The sequence below is a fragment of the Molossus molossus genome, unplaced genomic scaffold (assembly GCF_014108415.1).
Source record: "Molossus molossus isolate mMolMol1 unplaced genomic scaffold, mMolMol1.p scaffold_m16_p_18, whole genome shotgun sequence".
NCBI classification, from domain to species: domain Eukaryota; kingdom Metazoa; phylum Chordata; class Mammalia; order Chiroptera; family Molossidae; genus Molossus; species Molossus molossus.
This window is the reverse complement of record NW_023425353.1, coordinates 64,759,883-64,784,970: the sequence shown is the minus strand read 5'-3', so window position 1 is coordinate 64,784,970 and position 25,088 is coordinate 64,759,883. Positions and strand designations below refer to the sequence as shown.

Sequence of the window (25,088 nt, the reverse complement as noted above, 5' to 3'; positions counted from 1 at the left end):
CGGGCGCAGGCTCCGGGAGGGGGCGGGCCCATGACGCAGACGCTAGCTGGCCAGCCGTTTCCATGACGGCGAGGCCCACGCGCGCCAACAGTTCAGCAACTGTCGGGCCTTAGACTTCAGCCCCGCCGGATGCCAGAGCCTGTCGGTAACCCCACCTCAGCGCCGGTTGCTGCCCCGGGTCAGCCGAACCCCGCTTTTTCTGGCCCCAGCCCCGACATGGGCGACCTGGAGCTGCTGCTGCCTGGGGAGGCTGACGTGTTGGTGCGGGGACTTCGTAGCTTCCCGCTGCTCGACATAGGCTCCGAAGGGTGAGGCAGCTGAATCAAGGGTCAGGCCGAGTCATGGGGTCAGAGCCCTTGAGTAGGGGGAATTCCGACATTGGGGGGAGGGGTTGTCTGGTATGGAGGGGCCCCAGGTGGGGAGGTAGAGTTCTTCAAGATAGGGGTATATGGTCCTGCGCCCTCTCTGACCCCTCAGGATCAGGTTAGGCTTCAATGGGACTCAGCCCCAACCCCACTCCTACCGCACACATGTGCACCCAAATGCACACACACACACACCCTCTGGGGCAGGTGGAACCAGCAGCATGAGAACCTGGAGAAGCTGAACATGCAGGCCATCCTTGACGCTACGGCCAGCCAGGGTGAGCCCATCCAGGAGCTGCTGGTCACCCATGGGAAGGTACGCTGGGGTCACAGGCAGGGCTCCTGCCTTCCCCCAACCCCCATCCCACCACTTCTCCCTCAGAAGCACCCTGGGTATCTCTTCTTCCCTTCAGCTGGTATACCTGTCCTTTCCAAAGGGGGAGGAGTGCATCACACATGTGATTTTGCACCCCTATTGGACACGACCCTGGCATGCCAGGTTGGGTGCAGAGTGTGGGTCGACAGGGACACAGTCATGGATCCTACTACAACAGCTAGACTACAGAGGAAGGGCTCAATTTCTAAAGGCATTCCTGAATAGACTTTTAGATTGGAGAGGGTCCCCACTGAAGTGGGGGTGGAACTTGGGCAGAAAAGGAGGCAGCCTTCCCAACTTGAGAGAGAGGGTGTTAGAAACCAGGATGGGCTTGGCTGGAACATGAACCAAGAGGTGGCACTAGTAGAGGACCTGAGATATCACTTGACAGAAGGGTTCCTCTGCAAGGAAAAAATGAAGACACCTCCTCCTCTGGAATGGGGCACTTGAAGTGCCCTGGCTAAGGATGAAATCAAGGCACACAAGAGCCTTGGAAGGCCAGAGGATTGGGACAAGAGGGAGAGCATGAGCAGGAGGGCTGGCCTGAGAGATACCTGAATGGGGGAAAAGGGGACAATGGCACATATACAGGGAGAACAAGGCAAGGACCAGTCACAGGAAGCATGGGGGAATGTCCCCACAGAGATGTCAGAAACAGCTAGAAATGAAGGTCAAGGTGCAGGAAGGTACTCATGGGGCATAGAAGAGTCTAAGGGGTCCAGGGGTGTTTGATGAGAGCTGGACTAGGCTGAGCCAGGGATGGGAGGGTTGCCAGGCAAAGGGAGGCCTACCTCACCCCTGTCCTTTCCCATCCCCGCAAAGATCCCGACGCTGGTGGGGGAGCTGATTGCAGTGGAGATGTGGAAGCAGAAGGTGTTCCCTGTGCTGTGCAAACTGGAGGACTTCAAGCCCCAGAACACTTTCCCCATATATATGGTGGTGAGCTGGCCCCTGGCTCACACCCCGCCCACCCTGTCAAAGGGCCCTGGACTAGAGAGGATAGTTGACAGTCCCTATCCCTTCATTAGTAGCCCTGGACCCTGTTCTCTTCTTTATTTGCCAGGTACACCATGAGGCTTCCATCATCAATCTCCTGGAGACCGTATTCTTCCATAAGGTGAGGTGCCGGTCCTACCCACTCGCCACTGCCCCAGACCAGGGCCTGGTGGCATGAGGGACTGTGTCTGGGGATGGGGGCACCAGAGAGAATGTTTCCACTCTGCCTGCCCCCAGGAGGTGTGCGAGTCAGCAGAGGATACCGTCTTGGATCTGGTGGACTACTGCCACCGCAAACTGACACTGTTGGTGGCCCGGAGTGGCCATGGTGGCCCCCCTGAGGAGGAGGAGTTCCAGTATAACACCCCCATGAAGGTGAGTTGAGGTTCCCTGGGGTTGGCAAGGGCTAGACCCAGGCTCCCCCAGACCTGAAAGCCACACACTCCCCAGGAGCTCCAGAAGCAGGCAGAGCTGATGGAATTTGAGATCGCGCTGAAGGCACTCTCAGTGCTCCGCTACATCACTGATTGTGTGGACAGGTGGGCTGCCCTGCCCAGCCTGGGCCCTGCAGTGGAGGCCTGGGAGGCTGGGCCTGCCGCCTCTACTCACCTTCCTCCACCCTCGCCCCTAGCCTTTCCCTGAGCACCCTGAGCCGCATGCTCAGCACCCACAACTTGCCCTGCCTCCTGGTGGAACTGCTGGAGCACAGTCCCTGGAGTCGGAAGGATGGAGGTAAGGTCCTCCTCCACCTGCCTAAGCCCCAGCTAATGGCTTCCAGGACATCCTCCAGGATTGATGGGGGTAGGCAGCTTGCACACAGGTAGGCGAACTCTGTCCCCTAACCCACAGTGAGTATCAGGATGGCTCATCCAAAAGTGGGCCTAGACTGGGCTCTGCAGCAGGCAGGGCCCATGTGTCCACTACTGAGGACTCACTATGCTTTGGAGTGAACAGCCCCACAGCGTGGGCAACTCCTGTGCCCAGGGCAGTGGTCAGTCCCCCAGCCCACGCAGCTGGCTCACTCAAAGAGCAAGCAATGTCTGCGCCCAGTATGCTGCTTCCTCTCCCCAGGCAAGCTGCAGCAATTTGAGGGGGGCCATTGGCAAACAGTGGCCCCTTCAGAGCAGCAAAAGATGAGCAAGTTGGACGGGCAGGTGTGGATTGCCCTGTACAACCTGCTGCTGAGTCCCGAGGCCCGGGCCCGCTACTGCCTCACAAGCTTTGCCAAAGGACAGCTACTCAAGGTAGGGAAACTCCTCCCTCACCACCCCCAGCACTGACCTTATGCCATCTCTGTTATTTGTCTTTGCCCACCCACCTCAGCCCCAGTCCTGTTTCCAAGACCCTGGGCCTCAGGAAACAGTAGTTGTGGGACATGGGCCCCGAAGGTACACTCAGCCCAGCCTAGGCCCTCCCTGTTCCTTGACCCTCTGGTCAGTACCATTTCACATTGGCCTCCCCTGCACACCCTTGCAGCTTCGGGCCTTCCTCACAGATATATTGCTCGACCAGCTGCCCAACCTGGTAGACCTGCAGGGTTTCCTGGCCCAGCTGGCCCTGGCCGAACCCCAGCCCCCTAAGAAGGACCTGGTATTTGAACAGGTAGGCAATAGGAAGTTAGTTGCTCAGGACCACTGCCCACTTTGCCAGCTCCTCCCTACCACTCTCCACTTCTCTCCCCCAGATTCCAGAAATCTGGGAGCGGCTAGAGCGAGAGAACAAAGGCAAGTGGAAGGCTATTGCCAAGCATCAGCTGCGGCATGTATTCAGCCCCTCAGAGCAGGACCTCCGGCTGCAGGCACGAAGGTAAGTCTTGCTGGGCTGGCAGACAGCATGGAAGGGATGCAGAAGACATGGACGTGGGCAGGGGTTCTCCTGTGCCCCCACCCACCAGGCCCAGCCATGCTCTCCTGCCCCCTTTCCCAGGTGGGCTGAGACCTACAGGCTGGATGTGCTAGAGGCAGTGGCTCCAGAGCGGCCCCGCTGTGCCTACTGCGGTGCAGAGGCCTCCAAACGCTGCTCACGATGCCAAAATGAGTGGTATTGTTGCAGGTGAGGGTATCCTAGGACTTGGGCCCCCAAACCCCACTCCCACACCCCCCACAAGCACTGCATCTCACTGGCCCACTTGCCTGCAGGGAGTGCCAAGTCAAGCACTGGGAGAAGCATGGAAAGGTTTGTGTCCTGGCAGCCCAGGGTGACAGAGCGAAGTGAAGGCTGCAGCTGCTGAGGGCTGACCACCAATGCCATACCACCCAGCTAGAAGGTGCCTCTGAACCTCAGGATTTCAACCTGGCCTCTGCAAGAGCCCCAGCCTCCCAGGTGGTGAGGAGAGCTGGTAGGGTGGAGCTGCTGTCCCATCTCCTCCAACAAAGCGCTCCCCACTTCCTGCCCCACCCAGCGGGCATGCTTAGGGCGCTGCTGCCTCAGCTGGGGCAGGCTGGGGCAAGGGCGAGGGCCGGATGTGGGGACCCTCTTCCTCTTGCAGTGTAAAGCTGGTCTCCAGAAATACGCCTGTCTCCCGCGTGGTCCTTTGCCCTCCTCGCCGTTGTCCTGAGGGGGAGGAGAGTTGCTCTGGGGATGAAGGGAGGGCGGGGACTTCTGCCGTCGCCCCTGCTGCCCCACTCAGCCTGCCGGTCGGCTGTCACAGCCCTGGCGCCCAGGTTTCCATTGCGCCGCTCTCCTCAGCTCTCTGCGGCTCTGCCTGGATCTCCGGGGCGGTGCTGCATCGGGGCCCGCCCCACGGTCCCGCCCGCCCCACCATCTCTTACTCCCAGAACTGGCCGGAGCAGGGCGGACCGGGCCATGTCCGCTGAGCCTGAGTTCATTGAGCTGCGGGAACTGGCACCCGCAGAGCGCTCCGGCCCAGGTCGCACCCGCCTGGAGCGTGCCAACGCGCTACGCATCTCCCCGGGCACAGCGCGAAACCCAGCAAGGCAGCCGGTCCGGGGCCGTGGCCACCGCTTCCAGCCTGCGGGGCCCACCACGCACACGTGGTGCGACCTCTGCGGTGACTTCATCTGGGGCGTCGTGCGCAAGGGCCTGCAGTGCGCGCGTGAGTAGCAGCCCCAAATGCTAGTTAGAGCGAGATGGAGTGGTTAAAAGACAGCACTGTCTCTGCGGGTCAAGTTGCCACGGAGGGGGTAGGCTGGGACATCTCTGAGGACCAGGTCCATTACTTTACCCCATCACCGAAGAGAGTGTGGGCACACGTTTTATGTTCTTGCCACACTGCACCTGCGTCGGGGGCACAGCTGGGTAGAAGCAGTTGCCTGTGTGTACCTTGGCCCTTTTTGAGAAAGGCTTTTTGCCTACCAGTCTCTTAAGTCCATATTCCCAGGCCTGAGCCTTCCCAAAGATTCATTCACCATGTCCCCTCCCAGGATACCTGGGGTGAAAGGAATTTACCCACCTATGGGAGGGACCCTGGAAAAAGTTAGAAACTTGGGTGGGTCTCCTGAAAGCAGGAATTTTGTTGCCTTCATATAGCAAACACCTATCACAGACCAAGTCACCCAGGTGCTAAAACGTGAAATATAGCCACCCACATACCTGAGGTCCTTCTGCCCTCCCTGGTACCAACAGTAAGCAGAGGTTGCTCTCCCACTGGTTATTCACCAGCTAGAATGCTTTTGCAGCCCTCCAAAACCCTATGCTTGGCCCAGACCTCAGACCTGTTGAATTGATCACTGGGAGTATATCGACTTTTAAAAACATCTTTCTAGCCCTGGACGGTTTGGCTCAGCGGTTGGAGCGTTGACCTGCGGACCAGAGAGTCCTGGGTTTGGTTCCCACTAGGGGCACGTACCAAAAAAATAAAAATAAAAATAAAATAAAAAACACCTTTCTAGTGTGCAGCCTAGGCTAAAAATCACTGCTCTGGTCCATTTAAGAACTTAAGGAAGATGTCCTAGGCCTGTCTGTGTGTGCATGAAGACCCTCACACCCAGTACAGAAGCCTGTCCTGAATTCAGCTGGGAGCAGAACGGGAGGTGTGACAGAATACAAAACATGAACAAGGGCTGGGACCTTGCAATGTTCCCCAGAAATAAAGTGACCAAGGAAATGAAAAACAGGACAATTTGGGTGTGTGTCAGAGGCAGAAACATGGCGGAATCAATGATGAGTTGGGTTTTTTTGCCTCAAACAACTGTGAGAATAGCAATTTTTACTGATATAAGGAACTCTAGTGAGGGTCAAGTGAGGGGAGAAAAGTGAGATAAATTTTGGCGTTGTTGGGTTGAAATATTTACTAGACACCCAAGTGAAGGTACTGACGCATAGGATTTGACCGGAGGGGGAACTCAGTGATGGACGCCTTGGATCTGGGGTGGGGTGAGGGTACACAGAGCAGGGCAGTGATCCAGACTGAGTCTCCATGGCACTCCTCCATCAGATCTGGGAGTTGAGACAGAAACAAAGGAGCTCAGCAGGAGCTGTGGGGAAGTAGGAGAAAACCGGGGCCGTGGGCGCCCCGGGAACCGATGGGAGCAGCATCAAACCATTCGGGATTCAGCAGTGTACAGGTTGCTGGAACCCTGACCAGGGCGGTTTCCCGGAGAGAGGGGCAGGCCTGACTGCAATGAGTCCATGTAGATCAGAGTGTTAGGGGGGCAGAGGGAGGGGGCTGACAATGTGGATGGGGTAAATTCTGCGCTAGGCGGTGGGGCTTCCACTGTTGAACAGGCCTGGATCCGTAACCACCTGAGGCCGCCCGCCTGTTTACAGACGCCAGGACTAGAATCTGTGTAACTGTGGGCGGTAATGGGGCCTCAAATAAAGCCAGTTAGGTCAGGGCCTTCACCCTGCGGCTTCTCTTCCGTCCCTGGGACCCTTCTGGGAGCTGGAGCTGGGGCTCCTCCGCCTCACGGCCACGCTTCTCTGCAGACTGCAAGTTCACCTGCCACTACCGTTGCCGTGCTCTCGTCTGCCTGGACTGCTGCGGCCCCCGGGATCTTGGCTGGGAACCAGCGCTGGAGCGGGACACGAACGTGGTGAGTTTGGGTCCTGGGCGCACAGGCGAGGCAGGGGCACGCAGCGAGCGGCCCCGTGCCGGGCGTAGCTTAGGGCTGGCCCTCCTGACGCACAAGGAGCGTTCTGACCGGACTTCCCGCGGCAGAGTGGCCACCACGCGCGGGCTCGAAGGGGTGCTGGAGTGCTGCCTCCGCTCGGACTGTCCCAGCCACCCAGGCCCGCCGCCCGCGCAACTTCCGCACCTTTCCGCATCCGGTCCTGAGGCCACGCTGGTGCACATGCGTACACGCACAGACCCGCCGACTGCTTCCCCAAGGGAAGTGAGACCTGCGGGCGGAGCTGAGCTCAGCTGCCCCGGCGATGAGCTCATTCCCGGGGGCGAGGCGCGCGTGGCCCCGCCCCTGAGCGTTCCTCCCCCAATGAGAAGAGAGCAAGATAGACCCTGCCGCCGCGTTTCAGCGGTTAAGGTTGCCGCGCTGACTCTGGCCCCGGCGCACGCGCACAGCGACGCGTGCTCGCGCTTGGGGCGGTGGTTGGAGGCTTCGGGAGCTCAGGGCTCGGTGAGTTAGCTGGCCGGGGGCGCAGCGATGGGCGAAGCGGACGCGGGGACGCCCTCCTTCGAGATGACCTGGAGCAGCACGACAAGCAGTGGCTACTGCAGCCAGGAGGACTCGGACTCGGAGCTTGAGCAGTACTTTACGGCGCGTACCTCGCTGGTGCGCCGGCCGCGCCGGGACCAGGTGGGGGCCGGAGGTGGTGGGCAGCGGGCCTGGGGCGGTCACTGGGACCCCACCCCTCCCCGGTGAGTTTCCCTGTGGAGAGTTTGTGGGCAGCCCCGCGCTCCCGTCAGCCGGATCCCGGGTCAGTTTGGGGCCAGCTGGTGGAACATGTGTCTCGGGCTCTCAGCGCCTCGGCACTGGGTGCCTGAGGCCTTGTTCTCTGTCACATACCGGTTGGACCAGGGGCAGCAGCTACGTGGCTTGGGGTAGTCCAGGGACGGGCATTTTCCGCCCATGACTAAAGCCGACTACGCAGTCTGGACCAGTACCTCGATTTCCGCGTTCGGGCGCACCCACCCGCCCTGGGAAGAAACCAGGAGGAGGAAGTGGAGAGGGAGGAGTCCTCGCAAGGAATCGAGAAGGGTTTTTAGGAGAGAGGCGAGGATGGTTTTCGCCCCTCCATATACACTCCTGGATGGGACCAGCTGAATCTCCACCTCTTGCCGGCCCTGGCCTGTCACCAGCTGCTGGAATGTGGAGGGTTCTGATCCCCACTCTGGAGTGGATCTGGAGTGCCCCCTTTGGGAGCACATATGCTAAAATTGGAGTGGGTCGGGATGTATGGGATTTGGGAATGGATGGGAAGCAAGCCTTGTTTTGGACTGTAAGCATCCCGGAGCATTTTATCCGCAAGAGGTGGGGAAGGCTGGATTGTAAAATACCAGAGGGAGGGGTCAAGAGAGAGGAGTTACTAATCCAGGACTATAAAGTGTGGTGCTGGAGCAGCTAGGCCTCGGGTAGTCTCCTAGGTGTCCCCTTTCTTAGAGACCTCTGCCGTGTGCCATGAGTGCTACGGCCAGGCTCAGATGACTAACTGTTCTGGAGCTGGTACACCTCAGGGGAGCACTGTGGCAAGAGCATCAGGAAAGATGGGGACTGTGAAGCTCAGTATATATGGCAGCAATGGATTAGAATTCCTTACATGAGCCAAGAGAAGGGAGTTGTGGATATTTCTTTAGATGAACATTTTATACCACAAAACCTCAGCCCAGAGCTTGCATGCAAGGTTTGAGTGTGGATCCCTGAAACTCTCATGCCTGAGCCATTTTGTGGAAAGGTGAGAAGACCACAAGACACTAACCAATTGAAAAGGAGGCTGGGAAGTCTCCAGCTGTATGTAAAATAAGACCATGCGCCACTATGGACAGTGGCAGAGTGGAAGGTGGGTTGCTGTGGTGTAAGAGATGGGAAATTCCATGGTACTGCGGTGCAACCCTCTGGGATGGCTGTTGGAATCCTCCTCCACCAGGCAACTTTGGAAGCAGAAAAAGAAACTCTTCCTCCTCTAAAATCCTGGTATGGAAAGTACAGTGCCTCCCGTCCATGTCCCTTGTATTATGAGTAAATAAACCTAGAGAGGTTCACCTGGAGAAGGAAGGGCTGCATCCCAGTCCAGGGCCCCTGAATTACTTGAGAAGGGAAGAGGAAGGAGCAAATTTTCTCTTTTCCAAGCTGGAGCTCAGAGCCATCACAAGGAAGGGGAATAAGTTAGTGCCATCCCTGTGCCCACCCTGCTCTATCAACAGAATTATCTTCCTTCCTGCCCTGGCACTACAGTCTGCTCAGCTTTCCTCTTGTTGCTCAGCATCCCTCTCATCCTGGCACTCCTCATTGGGGCATTCTTTTCAGTCCTAGGCCCTCTCCTTGGGCCTGAACAACATTTACACCCTTTATTCCCAGCCTCCACAACATTTGTTCTTACAAGCCTTATGGGGTTTCCCACAGTCCTCAACAAGGTTTGTGCTCGAGTTTTCACTTCTCGATGCTCTCCTTCATCCAGGATACCTTTGGAAGCTTGAGAGAGCAAACAGGCTTCAGTTCCCACCTCTCTCCCAATACCTTTTTCCTGGAACCCCAGCCTTAATCCTCAGCAGCAAGTTTTTGGTAAAGAGCACAGCTAAAAGACTGTGAACTCTACCCTATGCCCTCATCTGTCTTCCTGTTTTGTCCCCATCAGATGGTTTAAGCTTAGGGGACTCCAAAGCAGCAGTCAGGGAGAAGCTTGGCTGTCCTGGGCACAAGGTTATTCTTGTGGGAACTCCCTTGGAACTTGGGACAAGGCATTAGTCATCTGTGATCTCAGCTGTGCTTGTGACACTCCCATTCCAAGTAGGGCCTATCTGACATCAATAGGAAAGGAAGTAAGGCTGATGCAATGGGGCCAAGGGAGTTTGGTAGAAGAAAGTTCATTCAGTGCCCTGTCTGCCCTTGTCCATACTCCACCTTTCCGATAAGAATCTAATTCCTGGAGGCTGCGTGGTGGAGCTGTAATCTTTGCACTAAATATCCACACAACAGGGAGGAGGCGCAGCAACCTACCTTCTTGGCATTTGTGGGACTGACTCTACCAAGATGCTACCTGTTCACCTGTGGCAGATTTGGAACCTTGCCTGAAGCTACCTTTTGTGCAGCCTGGGTCAAGATCAAATGGCATGATCACTTGTCATTTGGTTTCCTCACTATGTCTGAGACATGCAGGGCTCGCCCCAGGTCCTCTGCCAAGGGGTGTTCATGTCGTAGAGGTTGCCCTTCCCCTTCTGTCCACTGGTGGCAGGGCTCCTGATGTGCACCAATCCTCACACTTCTCACCCTACAGTGGGTCTTGGCCCTTTGCCAGAGCAGAGTGGCAAAGCGGGCTTCCTTCTTCAGGACACACCAGCCCCACCTACGAAAGTGCTGGGACCAGTCTGTGCAGTTGAGAGTTAGTTTCACTGTAAATTAGAGTTCTTCCTCTTTTCCTGGCCCCGGGCCTTGTGCCTTTAGTTGCCTTGGTTTTAAAGTACCCTTAGGGCCTCACCCAGACTGTTCCCAGTCAGCGGGCAAAGAGGAACCAAATGATTCTGCCTTTGTTGTCTTCATCCATAGCTTGCAGGACCAGGAGCAGTGATGGGTTCTTCTCAACAGACTTGAGATTTATCAGTTTCCAAAGGCTACCCCAGAGCCCTTTTTTTCAGAGTGGCCCACCCAGGGCTTACCTCTCTGCCTGTGACATGCATTGTAGTGGGCAGGGTTCCTCAAGGGTGCGTGCTGACCCATCTTTCAGGACGAGCCTGTGGAGTGGGAGACACCTGACCTTTCTCAGGCTGAGATTGAGCAGAAGATCAAGGAGTATAATGGCCAGATCAACAGCAATCTCTTCATGAGCCTGGTGAGTAACAGCCTGGGAAGGGGTGTGGAAAGAGGCAGGAACCCAGCTGTGTGCCAGATGTCCAAAAGGTCACAGCTGAGGTATTCTTGGGTGGGTCCAAGCAGTGATTTCTTCACACCCAGCCAAGCGCCATGTGAACTAGCAGTGCCCAAATCAGTTCCTTCTCACCTGGAACCTAGTCATGGTTTGGTTTTTCTTCTTCAGAACAAGGACGGCTCCTACACAGGCTTCATCAAGGTTCAACTAAAGTTGGTGCGCCCTGTCTCAGTGCCCTCCAGCAAGAAGCCACCCACCTTGCAGGATGCCCGGCGGGGCCCAGGGCGGAGCACAGCCGTGAGGCGCCGCACCTCCTTCTACCTACCCAAGGATGCTGTCAAGCACCTACATGTGTTGTCACGCACACGGGCACAAGAGGTCATCGAAGCCCTGCTGCGCAAGTTCTTGGTAGTGGATGACCCCCGCAAGTTTGCGCTTTTTGAGCGTGCTGAGCGCCATGGCCAAGGTGGGCTTTCCACCTCACCACACCTTGTGTGAGGGTATATATGCATGCACCTGTGCATGGAGGGGCTAAGGGAGCTGGGCCTCACTAATCAAACACTTCCTTCCCCTGCCTGGCCTTCAGTGTGCCTCCGGAAGCTGTCAGATGATGAGCAGCCCCTGCGGCTGCGGCTCCTTGCAGGGCCCAGTGAGAAGGCCCTAAGCTTTGTCCTGAAGGAGAATGATTCTGGGGAGGTGAATGTGAGTACACAACCCTCTTTCATTTCTTGGTTGTCGCTAGGCAGGGTTGATGGGTTGCAGCTACAGTAAGGCTTAGAGGAGGAATAGGGTAGAAGGGCAGGCCCTACAACACCTCTCTAGGAGTGTGTGAGCCTGGTGGCTAAAGTGAAGGTTTCCTGGCCATTAATGCCAAGGTCTAGGGTCTGTCTCAAGAAGCCAGGGAGGATTGTCTTGGTACTCTGCTCTTTCACATTGTGGAAAGTCCTTAGGAGGTGCAGGAGTCCATCTGACAATATGGTGATCCCAGACCTGATCAAAGCCACAGAGATGGACCCAGGCCGTCCTGGAGGCTCCCCTTCAGACATTAGGACTTTTTACCTGGAAGCTTTCTGGTTCCAATGTATTGGGGGTGCATGAAGTGGGATTAGACTCATAGACTGTGGGAATGACCTGTTAATGTAAATGGGAACATCTGGTTTGGCCGCCTGTCTGTGAGGTGACTGCTCTACTTTATGGGACCTGTCTTCTATACAAACCTGGTGGGAATCCTAGCACAGATCATTCAGGCAAGAACCTAATATTTAGAAAGCCCCATCCTAGCTGTGTGACCATGATGCTCTGGTCTTCTCTGGGGAGGGCTTGCTGGCTTCGCTATGCCTGCTGCAGCCTTTGTCACCCCTTCCCCTACAGTGGGATGCCTTCAGCATGCCCGAACTACACAACTTCCTGCGCATCCTACAGCGGGAGGAAGAGGAACACCTCCGCCAGATCCTGCAGAAGTACTCCTACTGCCGCCAGAAGATCCAAGAGGCCCTGCATGCCTGCCCCCTGGGGTGACCTCTTATACCCCTGGGTGGAAGGAGGAGAGTAGGCAGCACAAAGGGCATGCCGTGTGAGTGTGACAGGGCCTGTGTGGCCTGAGGAATGAGTGTGCGTGGAGGCCCTCATCTTGCTGGTGGAATGAACCTAGAGAACAGCGAAGGAGCTGGCTCCCTGTGTCCACCCATGGGTGTAGCAGAGCATGGCTCTGCACCCTCTGCCATTCGTGAGTCATGGTGGGCCAGGGTTGCCCTGGGAAGCTGCTCCAGGCTTGCAGCTAGGGTAGAGCAGGCAGAAGTCTCCTTAATTCGTGTCTCAGATATGAGAATCTTGGAGACCCAACAAACAGAATAGGGTCATGTTTGCAAGGATGAGGACCCTCATCTTTGGGGAAAGGTTCTATGTTTTGGGTCTTGGATGGGGTCTCAGGACAGCCCTATCAAAGCCAATAGTGGGTGTTCAAGATAGGGCAGGCATCAAGGAAGGATCTACGTTTCCCTCTACAGTGCCCTCTGGTTCTGCACACACCCGGGAATCGGTGTGCTGGCTCACAGTGCAGCAACAGTGCCCCAGTGCTTCCTCCAAGGAGGATGTCCCTGGGTCACGGTCTGTGTGAGTGTGGGCACTGGTCCGCGTCCATGCCTTGTTTGCCAATCAAAGCCAGGGTCTTTACTTCAGGTATTTTGATGATGTGAGTGAATGTACACTATTTTGTGGCCTCAGATAAATGCCTCCTGTGGGGAAAGGGGTGGGGGTAACAGTCATCATCAGGGCCTGGGGCCTGGGGCCTGGGAAAATTTGGCTGAATAAAGATTTAAGATTCTTCCACTTTTGAATTCTCTGTTACGGGCCCTCAGCCCTAGTTGCTCTTCATGGCAGGGTGATGGATAGGCTCACAGAGCACCTTTTCAGGGTCACCATGGGACCGATTTGTGAAGGATTTGGGGTACAGATATATATCATCTCAGCACCCTGGGGCTCAGGTCTTGGTGGGAGCAAGAATAGCAGCTGCAGCTGGAGCTTAGGGAAACCACACACCCCGCAACCTGTGGGAGGCGCTTCACCAAATACTATTACCACTAGTGGCTCATGGCACCTAAACTACAGCTGTTAATTCTTGCCTTCATGAAGCATATTTTCTGGTGGGTTTGGAAAGAGCACTGAATTTGAATTCGTAAGGCCTAATGTGGCTATATGACATTTGGCCAATTCTTTAATTTTCCATAAATTCGGTTTCTTCTCCACATTCCCAGTGGTGATCGCAAAAACGATGTAGGAATAGAATGAGACTGGACAGGTGCCGCGAGGCCTGGCGTGGGGTCACGTCCCAGAGTGCTGGTTTAGGGGAACACTGGTGGCTGGGCAGGCCTGCTGTACCTGACCTCGGGGGCGGGCACGTCAGAGATGCCGTCCATGCCAAGGAAGCGTGCCGGACAAGCCGCCGCTTTCCTGGGTGAGACCTGCCCCAGCTGGAGAGGGGCCTGCCGGGACCTGATGTCTCGCAGTGCATGATGGGGTGCCTAGTGTTTGAGGGTGGCTATTGGTCCCGCTCTGCCGATCGACGGGAGAAGCAGCCAGTCAGGGGCAGCATGAGGAGCGTGCGGAAGCGGAAGTGAGGTTTCCGTGGAGACAGTGGAGCCTGCGAAAGACGGCGGCGGCACCTGCGAGCGGAGGCCGAGGCAGGGTATGGTGGTGCCCACGACCCTGTGAGAGGAAAGCGGCCGCAGGGTGCGCCATGCGCCGGCGGCTCTGACATGGGCGCCAGCGGCTCCAAAGCTCGGGGCCTGTGGCCCTTCGCCTCGGCGTCGGGGGGCGGCTGCCCGGAAGCGGCGGCCGCTGAGCAAGCTTTGGTGCGTCCGCGAGGCCGAGTCGTGCCCCCCTTCGTATTCACGCGCCGAGGGTAAGGGCGTGGGGTTCCGCCCCGGGGAGGACAGGCGGGCGGGCAGGTTGTGTGCGTCATAAATAGCTCCCGCCGCCGTATACCTGCACCCGAGCTAGGACGACTCCCATATTTAGGTTCCCTTTGGAGCAAGGGATGTGGAAAGCCGGGCAGGTTCCTGGAGGCCTGACTGCTCTTAAGATCTCCCTAGGAGAGAAAAGTGGGTCTGTAGCTTGTCTATGGCAGGCTTACGCACGGGGCACCTAAGATAAGGGCTCTGAGACTTGAGGATATCTCTTGTCCCCTCAAACCCAGCCTGCAAGTTGAAGGCTCCTAGCCTCCCTTTTCTGAGGGGAGAGTGACCCTTTGTTTTGGCTGTTAATCGTCTCCCACAGTGGTGAGGTTGGACCTCTGAGGGTAGGGGGTGGGGAAAGCAGGACCGGGTCCTAGTGTTGGGCATGGAGCCTAGGAAAAAAGACCCTCACCCGGATTTGTTCTCCAGATCTGAAGCACTGACCTTCCGCCTTTCCCCAGGGCTCCAGATAGGAACATTAGATTGACCTTGCCCTGGTGGTCCTCTGGAGACTGACATTCATGTGATGCTGAAGATTTGGCTGTAAATACTGGAGAGACCCAACAGTGGCAGTTTGGCTGCACCAGCCACCCGGGGTTGGTGGGATGGATTCAGCCTTTTTCCTTTTAGGCCCCCTCCTAGCTCAAGCAGCTGCTATCTCAGGCGTTGGCCCTGGGCCAGCAGTGTCTTCTGGAAAGCAACATGCTCAGCCACCATCCTGCCCACTCTAGAAGTCCTGAGTGAAGGCAAGGGCCTGATGCTGCAGTGGCTGTTCTTGTTGAACAAACCAGTGATGACAACTGGCCTTGGCTGCCTGGACAGTGTGCCCTGGTATAGTCTTTCTTCTCGGGATCTGACAGTAGCACTGGCCATTACCTCACTCCCCACTTTTTTCTAGTAGGCCCCAGACCCTAAGCAAGAGATTCTCCAGGCATATTATCGTCCCTTTCTTCCACCAAGGTTGTTCCTCCCCTTTTGGACGTGGGCACACTTCCTGGTGGTCTGTGGTGTTTGCTATGACCAGACGTGAGGCTCCAGCCCAGCCTGTTCCCTTCTCCTTCTACACAGGTCCATGTTCTATGATGAGGATGGAGATCTGGCTCACGAATTCTATGAGGAGACAATCGTCACCAAGAACGGACAGAAGCGGGCCAAGCTGAGGCGGGTGCATAAGAACCTGATTCCTCAGGTGAGGGGCTGGGCAGTAGTCATAGAGCCTATGTTGAGTATTGAGGTAGACCCAGATGGGGTCTACTGTCATGGTGGGGGCTCTTAGGGGAGGAGCTGGGAGGAACAGGAAGGCTTTCTGGAGTAGGGGCACTGAGATGACCCTCACTGGCCCCTGTTTCCATGGCAGGGCATCGTGAAGCTGGATCCCCCCCACATCCACGTGGATTTCCCTGTGATCCTCTATGAGGTGTGAGCCTGGGGGGTTGCAGGCCTAAGCATCTCCTGCCTCAGCAAGAAATCCTCAGGCTCAAAGTGTGGCTTCCACTGAGGAACCTAGGCTGAAGCCACAATCCTGAATAAACTCCACTGGCCTGGAACTGTCAGCTGTGAGCTGTGAGCAGGGCAGTCCTGCAGTACTGGTTGGGTGCTGGTTTGCATTTGGACAAGAGGTGGCTGGTGGCTGGTGAGGGCTAAGGGTGGAGTTACCAGCCCACCTTCCCCAGTAATCCCTATAAGGAGCATGGCAGGACACGTGCTGACTGGGAATGTCTGGTTCCTGAGCCCTTGCCTGGCCTCCTTTCTTCCAAGCTTGCCTAGGGACCAACCCTACTAGGGGCTACAGCACTTTACAAGTAAGGTCTTTTTTCCAGCCCCTGGGCTGTGGGAGCTGTACACAAGTGGGAACTTCCTTTTCCTCACTTCCTTTACCTGTTCGTTGGAGCATTTCAGCCGTTTGCTACCTCGATTCCTCCTCTGTTGACAGAGGCTGGGGGCAACGCAAGCCTGATTCTTCCTATTTACCTGCCCATGTGTTCCCACCCCCAGATGAGTGGACAGTTTGCTGGCTGTTAATAGGAATAGGGACTGATGTGGGAGGCTTCTCCAGCTACCCAGGACTGGGCTGATCCCTCCCCACTGTAACTAGTTGTCCCTTGATGGCACCCTTTCCTCCTCCCCCCATTGAGAGGGACTAGGTTGGGATCAGGAAGGGCTGTGGATGCCTGTGCCTATGGGGAGTTGCCCCTACCCACCTCCATATGATCTTCCTTGCCTTTTGTACCAGCTCCCCCACACACATTGGGAGGACACCATCCACCACCCTGTAGTGAGGGACAGTACCTGAAGGAGCCCATCACCCATTCTTCTACAGTATGTCCATCCCTTCAGGATCAGTAGGGGGAAAGTACCAGAGCCCCTGGATAGGGACAGAAAGGAGAGAACAACTATAAAAAGAATACTTAAAATGTGAAAGTTTGTAAATAGTCTAGTCCGTGATGTTGTTGGGGCAGTCTGGTTTCTAAACAGAAACGACTTTTTAAAAAAAATCCCTTACTGTGCAAGCTCTGTGCTTCAAGAGTGTGGGAAATGGTGTGGGGAGGGTGACCCCCAATTAGGAAGGCTATTGTGTTATTTGTTCAGTTTCAATAAAATTATTTGTAGACCCTGCATACAAGAGTGGCATCCTTGGGGCTGTGACATCCAGCATCTAGACCACCACTTGGGCTCAGTAGGTAGCCCTGGGCCTAGGACTCTGGCCCCCTGTCTCTAGCAAGGACAAGGGCAAGCCTGAGCCCAGTCTGCTGGCATCCCAGCTATGACCAGCAGGTGGCAGTGTACGCACACAGACTTCATTACAGGCCCCTTTAGGATGGAGGGCCACTCACTTGTCTATATTGTTTTCAGTAGGTGGGTACCCCTGAAATTGAAAGGCTTTGAGATGCTTCATAGGGATTGGCTTCACCTGTCTACTGAGGTGAGAGTGTGACCTCAGATAGGCCTGGAGCAACTGTCCTGCCCCAGCAGTGCCAGCTGACCTTACATGAGGCAACAGCCTGAATCTTACGGACTTCCAAGACCCAGCCTTAGGTGGACAGCAGCCAGGTGAATGGCACCATGCCCTTGGTCTACTTCCAGGCTCTGCATCCCATATCCACCTCCCTCCTTCCAGGGCTGCCTGTGGATACCACCAGGAGAGGGGGCTTGGGGCCTCTGTTCCAGCAGACAAAGCTCAGCAACCCAGTACTTCCTGTGTTCCTTGCCACCAGTCATCTCATCTGCAGCCTACCCTCTGTGGACATTCGGCTTATATTTCTCAGGGCCTGCTCTCAGGCTGGTTCACTACTGGGCCCAGCCTTTGGCCATCAGCCTGACTCCCAGTTAGGGAGGAGGGAGTCCAAGCACACAGGCCTCTCGGTCTGGGGAATTGGCCTGCTAATCTTTTGGAGAGTTAAACTTGTCAGGTCTGGGGCAGGATCACACTGTGCAACCTGGACTTACAGTTCTTTGGGCACCTGCCCATTTTCCCAATAAGGTATCAGACATAAGGTCCTGTCATCCTCTGCTGTCCTGCCTACTGACTGCCCCAGGGACAGGGTTCTGCATTGCCAGATGGCATCCATCTCCCAGTGTAGAACTCCCTGTGCTGGGCTTGCCCCAGCTGACCCCAAAGCTGGAAACAATGGGGGTCAGGTCACTCTTTCCCCACTCCCTCCCACTGGGCTTTGCTCACTTCCTTCCTGCTGGCTGCCTGAGGAAGTGTCCCTGCCCTGGGACAGTCTGGCCTGGTCTTTGTTCCCTAGGGGCCCCACCCTTGAACCTTTTAAAGCTAGTGTCCCTTGTGGAGCCAGCATGGTAGTACCGGGACACCATCCTCCCATGCCATGTCTTGGATTCCCTGGTCCTCAGGGGTAGATTCCAGGGTATGTGCCCACTTCCCCCAGACCCCCAGTTTTACACATTTCTGTTAGGAAAGAGGCCCTGGGCTTCAGGGAAGTGGACCAGTAGGGTAAAGGCAAGGGGTGGGGTTAGATTAAGAGTGATTTGAGGGTGCAAATTTGTCCACATCTCACTAGAACCCTGCTGCAGCCTCCCAGGGACCAGCCACATTATGGGCAAGTACTTCCCACGGGAATATATATCCTTACCCATACTGTAAGGAGCCCCCTCCTCTACAGTGTCTCCGTGAAATCCACCAAGAAATGTCCTCCAGCAGGAGAGCACCCTGCAGAACCCTCCCAGCCCCTGCCCACCCCCCACTCCCCACCCCCCAGAATCACACACATCAACATATTGTCTACTTGTCACACTTGGGACACTTCCGCTCTCAGTGGAAAAGAATTGACTCAGCTCCTGGAATTTCTCCCAACCCCTCCCCCAGCCCCCCCCCTTTCCTTCTTCATCACCTGCTTTGAGAAACTATCAACCAAGCATCCCCCAAGTAGTCTGACTCCCCAAATCCCCACCATTAGGGCCCTTCCACTCACATACTACTGGATTTTAGGATGAGTCTCAACCCCAAAGGAAAATTGGATAGAAGAGCATTCAGTGTTAAGGAAGCTGCTGGCACCTAAGTGGGATCCCATAGCCTTCCCATCACCTGGCACAATTCGCCCTGGCCAGAACCTAGGGGGGAAGGGTGGGGAGGACAGTCAGCCAGTAGGGCATACTGTAGGGAAATAGGGTCAAAGCAGTCCCTTCCCCCACACCATTCCTGGCCCTTTCCTCTCTAACGGGCAGCAGGAAATGAGAGGGCTGGGGTGGGAGGCGGGAGCGAGTAGGAGGGGATGGGGTTTATCAAGTCGCCAGCGGGCTGCCCAGTGGGCAGCAGCTGGCGCGAGTAGCAGGTCTGGAGAGACTCACCTGGAGAAGGAGGGGGACTTCTAACTTACTGGGCCGACGGACTCCTATACAGGTGAGCCCAGCGCAGATGACGGGTCTGCACCCCACATAGGTGCGCTCACAGCAGCGCACCCTCCCTCTCACCTGCTTGCGAGCGGGGAATAGGCTGGCGGTGCAGACCCCGGCCCTTCGGGGAGCTGAGCACCGCACAGGGAGCGGAGCTAGGTAGAAGCAAGGAGGTCTCGCACCAGTCTAGCAGCAAACCCGCTACCCAGAGGGAGGGGCTTGCGGGGAAAAAGGGCTCAGGATACTGGGTGGAGGCCTGGGGGAGCCCCTCCGGCCGGGCCAGTGTTCTCCGCGGTCCCACTAGGAACTTCTCTGCAAGGGTGGCAGCCTCTTAAAGGAGAAAGCTGTGGAGGCTCTCACAGCCCCCTATCCCAATCCTCCGAGACTGGGCTGAAGGGGATGGGAGCCCAGGGATTGGCCTGTCCTGTTGCAGGTCGAGGGGAAGGGAGTGCTCCACCCCGAGGGCCCGCTTGCCTTTCCCGGTCCCCAGCCGGCTTGCCAAGCTGAGACCCACAGCTCATGTTGCCAAGACAACCACTGCCTCGGCCCAGCCCAAAAAGGGCTAAGAGGCGGGCGCTCGGCCTCCTTCCCGGGTCAAGCAGGGGGCGGAGCTCCCCTTCAGACCCTAGACGGAGGAGGGGAATCCTGATCCGTAGGGGTTTACAGCCCTGGAAGTCTGGAGATCGGCTCTGGTCACCGTCCCCCTTTCCACACAAAGGGGCCTCAGCGCTGGGGCTACACTGGGATGCAAAGCCAGATCCGTGGTTGTCCCCAACCAAGGCCTTGGGGTCCCACAGCACCTCCTCATGGCTGAGCGGGAGAGCACCACCTCCTTTATTTCCTCCCCGTCCCCTTCCTTTATGCTGTCCCTTTAAGAGGCTGGCCGTGCCGCCGAACGGGGAGGACTGTACCACCGGCTGCAGGCTGAGGGGGGGGACCTTCGGCTGACTGTAGTTCGCTGCTGAGACTCCAGAAGAAATCCCCGTTCGGAGAGGCTCACGATCCCATATGGGTGGTCACGTTCCTCCGCAGAGGATTCGGGTACCCTGGAGCCCGAAACACGGCCCTGGCGGCGCGAAAACCGGGCACACCTTCCCTCCCCCGCCGCAAGTTCTGCCCAGGGCCCGCCTCCGCGCAGGACTCTTAAAGGGCCCTGGGGCCGGGGGGCGGAGCCAGTAGAGGCGCCGAGCCGGGGCGAACCTGGGCGAGCGGCCTGAGGGGGCTGGGCTGGGCCGAGGATGGCGGTGGCCACGGCGCGGGTCCTGGCGGTACACCACGTGAGGTGAGGGCGGGCGGTGCGAGCCTGGCGGCTTTCTCCCCACGGGCTGGGTTCCGAACCCCCAGGGAGGTGGCTCTCGGACCCCACCCCCACACGGCCCGGCTCAGGCCCCACGTGCGGGGCGGGGGCGGGGTCCCGCACAAAGGCCAGGCGAAGTGAACTTTACCCCAACCTGCCTGGCGAAGGGCGCGCGCATTCCCGGCGGCTTTGGAGGGAAGGGCAGGTCTGCCGGCGCCGCCGTGGGAGGTCCGCTGTCCCTTTGTCCCCGTGGGGCCTCCACCAAGCTTGAGAGAGTGTCTGCACTGGGACAAAGTCCTGACAGCCTCACTCTCCTACCGGGCGGGTGCTGGAACAGACACCAGCTCCGCGGCTGTGTTCCAGCGTGCTAGCCGCTGCTTGAGCTGAGCCCTGCCTTACCCAAGTGCTATCGTTTCTCTGGACCGAGAGTTCTTCACCGGCTACACAGTGGGTCTCCGGTTCTGGGCCCTCTGAAACGATGTGTTGGGTGGTATGCGGGCATGTGTGTGTCTCTAGGCACCGAGCCAACAGTTCACTCCGTCCAATTCTCAGAGGGGTCACAGATCTAACAGAAGTCCTTTCCCAGCCACAGACTTATGCTTCTGCTCCTGGCAGTGAGTTCTTAGGGTGTCTTGCCTGCCCCTCTGTGGCCTGTGGTCTCTCAGACCTGTTCCAACCATGTAACAGGGTCTGAACAGCAGTGGGCACAGTGTACCACACACCATGAACTTTGGAAGTGTGGATGAGTTTGGGGTTGGCACCTCCATAATTCTCAGGTTGACTCGCTCTCTTCCATCCTTTCCTCAGTTGCTGAGCTGGTGCCAGGCAGGTGACACTGTCTTCCTGCAGCCCCCAGCATGTGGGCAGGCCTGAGCCCCGTGGTCATACTGGCCCTGGTTTTGGCGATAGTATGGGCCAAGGAGCTCAAGCCCACAGCACCACCCATCTTCACAGGCCGGCCCTTTGTGGTAGCGTGGGATGTGCCCACACAAGAATGTGGCCCACGCCTCAAGGTGCACCTGGACTTGGTGGAGAAAGCCTTCGATGTGCAAGCCTCACCTAATGAGGGTTTCGTGAACCAGAACATAACTATCTTCTACCGGGACCGGCTAGGCCTGTATCCACACTTTGATTCCACAGGGAAGTCTGTGCATGGTGGCGTGCCACAGAATGACAGTGTCCTCAGGGCACACCTAGACATGCTGCAGGAACGAGTGGAGCACTACATTCGTAGACAGGAACCTGCGGGGCTGGCAGTCATAGACTGGGAGGACTGGCGGCCTGTGTGGGTGCGCAACTGGCAGGACAAGGACGTGTACCGCCAGTTATCACGCCAGTTGGTGGCCAACCGCCACCCTGACTGGCCATCAGACCGCATCATCAAGCAGGCACAGTATGAGTTTGAGTTTGGTGCTCGGGAATTCATGCTGAAGACACTGCGCTCTGTCAAGAGATTTCGGCCTCAGCACCTCTGGGGCTTCTACCTCTTCCCCGACTGTTACAACCACGACTATGTGCAGAACTGGGAGACTTATACAGGCCGCTGCCCGGATGTGGAGGTCTCGCGAAATGACCAGCTGGCCTGGCTGTGGGCTGAGAGCACGGCTCTCTTCCCCTCCGTCTACCTGGACGAGACTCTTGCTTCCACTGCCCATGGCCGCAACTTTGTCAGCTTCCGTGTTCAGGAGGCCCTTCGTGTAGCTCAAACCCACCATGCCAACCATGCACTCCCAGTCTACGTCTTCACGCGGCCCACCTACAGCCGCGGGCTCAAAGGCCTTAGCCAGGTATGTGCTTCCCAGGGTTCTGCCTTCTTCCTTGGGAACCACTGCAGGTCTGAGTTACCGGAGGGCCTCCTGCCCTGTACTGGCTGCTCTACATCCCCTCTTCTCAGTCTCTCTATAACCTTGTGAAAGGGTGGCATTATTATCTCCATTTTGCAGATAAGAAAATTAAGGCCCAGAGATGCTAAGAAATGTCCCCAAAGCTTGCCAGCAAATCCAGGACAGCAGGGATTTGGTCCTAGGCATTCGGACTTGAGAGTCTATCTTCATAGATACATCCTAGGCTCAGGAAATGGAGGCCCCAAGAGGGGGTGGAAATGGCTTAAACACTTAAGAGAAAGTGAAATGGAGCCTTTGCCTGGGAGTGAGAAGTGGAGGACTGGGCTGGGGGAGGGTTACCACATTAGAACAGCCTGGGGCCTGTCCCCTGTCTGTCCTCCTCCCCTGTGGTCTCAGCCCCCGCACCCCCCAAGTGACAGCCTCTTCCCGCGCAGATGGATCTCATCTCCACCATTGGTGAGAGTGCCGCCCTGGGCGCAGCCGGTGTCATCCTCTGGGGTGACGCAGGGTTCACCACCAGCATGGTAAGTAAGACCCACCAGCCTACTGGGTATGCATGGTCTGCAGAAAGAGGGTGAGTGTTGGGGCTTTTGGCTGCCACCCTCAAGGTGGGCAAACCTAATCTGACCCTCCTGTCTGACTCCCACCCCAGACATCCCTGATCCCAACAGAGAAGACAAGGCCTCCTCCCCTGCTCCCAGGAAAGGGGACATGCTGGTCTGAACAGCTGTTGAGTTCAACTCTTCCTTGCCTGCCCTGCAGGGCTTCAGTTTCTGTCCCTGCCTCCTTCTCAGTAGGAGCAGGGACAGCGAGGGCTCAGGCACAAGTGTGCACATATACATGTGTGCACCAGTTAAAGAAGGCACAATCGCTGTGTTGTGGACACAGAGTTTCCATCTGGGTCTGGGCTGAAGCAGCTGACTCTGATTCCTCTGCCCCCAGGAGACCTGCCAGTACCTCAAGGATTACCTGATGGATCTGCTGATCCCCTACGTAGTCAATGTGTCCTGGGCTGCCCAGTATTGCAGCCGGGCCCAGTGCCACGGCCACGGACGCTGCGTGCGCCGAGACCCCAGCACCAGTACCTTTCTGCACCTGAGTGCCAGCAGTTTCCGCCTAGTGCCTAGCCACGCACCTGGTGAGCCCCTCTTTCGACCAGAGGGGAAACTCAGCTGGGATGACCTCGACCACCTGCAGAAGCACTTTCAATGCCAATGCTACTTGGGCTGGGGCGGCGAGCAATGCCAGTTGGATCTTAGGCGGGCAGCTGGGGGTGCTAGTGGGGCTTGGGCTGGGTCCCACCTCACTGGCCTGCTGGCTATGGCAACCCTAGCCCTCACCTGGACTTTGTAGGGATCTCTCACCTGGCTTCCAGGCAAGCTGGCCTCTGCCACAAGGGCTCTGCCAGGCATGTAGGAGCCTGCAAGGGGTGGGCAAATGAGTCCAGAGGGGGCAGAGCCCCTGGGATGTCCAGTAGGGCATCCATAACAGCTCTCACCCCCCTGTTCTAAGGGGGAGGGGGTTGGTCCCCTGGGAGACCTCTTCTCTCCCTGCCAGAAAGGAAGAGGGGCATGGCCAGGGAGGACCTGACCCTACTCCTCTGCTCCTTGATAGTTTATTATTATTATTTTGCGGTCTTTTTTGTAAATTAAATATAAAACAACTGCTTCTGTGCTTGGACTGTCTGCACCTGGGCCAGGGCGTGTGCTAGTGATCCCAGGGTCTTCCATGAGGTCTGAGCCCAGCTCTGCCTGTGAAACGCTCTGCTAGGGACTGCTTGTCTGTAGATGTGTTCACTGGGACCCAGGGCCTAGAGCTGTCCGTGCTGCAGCTGTCCTGCTGGGGCAGAGGCCACTGGAAGTGGAGGGACTCGCATGCTGCCCCAATGCCAAGGACCTTGTTCTCCATGTTGATTGGATGCAGTTGAGCCCAGCCTTCTGTAAGGGATGGGACTCACTGTGCCTCTCCTACTGGCCCCTGTATCCCCACCTGGGCCAGTGCCAGCTGCCTCGCCTCGCCCACCCAGGGAGAAAGGGCGAAGTGGATGTTTGCTGTTCCCTGGCTGGGCAAGTAACCAGACCGCCTCTCCCTGCTGTTCCCACAGGCCAGGGCATCTCCTCCACTCCCAGCTCCCGAGGGCAGTGGACTCCAGCCGCATGTACTTCTCCCTCTCTGGGTCACAGTCCTCCACTGGGTATGGTCAGAGGAGGCAAGCAGGGTATTGGGGTGTGAATTCTGAAGTCCAGTCCCTGTCCCACTGCAGACACATGATGAGGCAAGGGGGAGGTATCTGGACTTTAGGAGCAGAGACATCCTCAAAGGTCAGCCCTGTTCTGCCCATGGGAGAACACGCTGGTCCCAGCTTTCCCAGAAGAGGAAAGGAGCAGTCGGAGCAGTCAGACCAGCTCTACCCTGCTTCCCCCCTGGGTCCTGAAGGAAGTTACCCTGCGTGGGTCTCTGCCCCATCCCTCAACCATCCCACCCACACCTGGCTGCCCCTGTCCTAGTCAGTGGTGACTCAGCCCTGCCTCAGGACACACTGGCTCTGGGGAGGCAGATTCAATGAACAGCCCAGTGGTGAGAAGGGCAGATCAGTCACAAGGGAGGTGTTTCCAAAGAATTTCTACCGTGAGTTTTGAAAGGTGGGGAAGCCTGATGCTAGGAACAAAGCAGGAGCAAAGGCTGGAAGAAGCTGAAGTCAGCTGGAATGCCAGCATGATGGGGTGTGGCTGGGCATCTGTGCCAGGCAGAGGCAGGAGGGACAGCCCTGGAGCAGCACGGGCCTGACTGCCTGAGGGTGGTGACTGTCTCACCTGTTTGATAAACGGCGCACACACCTGCCAGTGCTGGGCTAGCTGCTAGGAATGCGTCCATGAAGCACACCACAAAGACCCTTCCCTGTCCCGGTGGGGACGTCAGTGTGAAGGGAAATGCACCCTGGATGTGAAGATCAAGTCAGGTGCTGGA

At 57.1% G+C, this 25,088-nt stretch overlaps 4 protein-coding genes across 6 annotated transcripts; all 4 read left to right on the top strand.

Moving 5' to 3' along the window:
• The first annotated feature begins 119 nt into the window (after nt 1-119).
• Nucleotides 120-4,297, top strand: ZMYND10 (zinc finger MYND-type containing 10). 2 transcript variants are annotated; one of them, XM_036266692.1, is made up of 12 exons: nt 120-308; nt 573-681; nt 1,564-1,680; nt 1,805-1,858; nt 1,975-2,112; nt 2,188-2,276; nt 2,369-2,469; nt 2,809-2,981; nt 3,214-3,339; nt 3,422-3,543; nt 3,664-3,789; nt 3,876-4,297. In XM_036266692.1, the coding sequence occupies exons 1-12, from the start codon at nt 130-132 to the stop codon at nt 3,949-3,951; spliced, it is 1,410 nt and encodes a 469-aa protein (XP_036122585.1). In that variant the 5' UTR covers nt 120-129; the 3' UTR covers nt 3,952-4,297. The 2 variants fall into 2 exon arrangements, with proteins under 2 accessions (XP_036122585.1, XP_036122586.1); XM_036266693.1 differs by lacking the exon at nt 2,369-2,469 and having other exon boundaries at nt 2,188-2,280; nt 2,727-2,981.
• Nucleotides 4,298-4,447: 150 nt separating this feature from the next.
• Nucleotides 4,448-12,998, top strand: RASSF1 (Ras association domain family member 1). 2 transcript variants are annotated; one of them, XM_036267031.1, is made up of 6 exons: nt 4,448-4,792; nt 6,625-6,731; nt 10,534-10,638; nt 10,843-11,140; nt 11,261-11,376; nt 12,046-12,998. In XM_036267031.1, the coding sequence occupies exons 1-6, from the start codon at nt 4,543-4,545 to the stop codon at nt 12,190-12,192; spliced, it is 1,023 nt and encodes a 340-aa protein (XP_036122924.1). In that variant the 5' UTR covers nt 4,448-4,542; the 3' UTR covers nt 12,193-12,998. The 2 variants fall into 2 exon arrangements, with proteins under 2 accessions (XP_036122924.1, XP_036122925.1); XM_036267032.1 differs by lacking the exons at nt 4,448-4,792; nt 6,625-6,731 and adding an exon at nt 7,216-7,451 and having other exon boundaries at nt 12,046-12,995.
• A 743-nt stretch (nt 12,999-13,741) lies between these two features.
• On the top strand, nt 13,742-16,735 carry TUSC2 (tumor suppressor 2, mitochondrial calcium regulator). Its single transcript, XM_036267543.1, has 3 exons — nt 13,742-14,074; nt 15,195-15,315; nt 15,484-16,735. Exons 1-3 carry the CDS (start codon nt 13,929-13,931, stop codon nt 15,547-15,549), a joined length of 333 nt encoding a protein of 110 aa, XP_036123436.1. The 5' UTR covers nt 13,742-13,928; the 3' UTR covers nt 15,550-16,735.
• A 3,465-nt stretch (nt 16,736-20,200) lies between these two features.
• HYAL2 (hyaluronidase 2) lies at nt 20,201-23,788 on the top strand. Its single transcript, XM_036266887.1, has 4 exons — nt 20,201-20,262; nt 21,085-22,064; nt 22,556-22,645; nt 23,064-23,788. The coding sequence occupies exons 2-4, from the start codon at nt 21,135-21,137 to the stop codon at nt 23,472-23,474; spliced, it is 1,431 nt and encodes a 476-aa protein (XP_036122780.1). The 5' UTR covers nt 20,201-20,262; nt 21,085-21,134; the 3' UTR covers nt 23,475-23,788.
• Nucleotides 23,789-25,088: the final 1,300 nt, after the last annotated feature.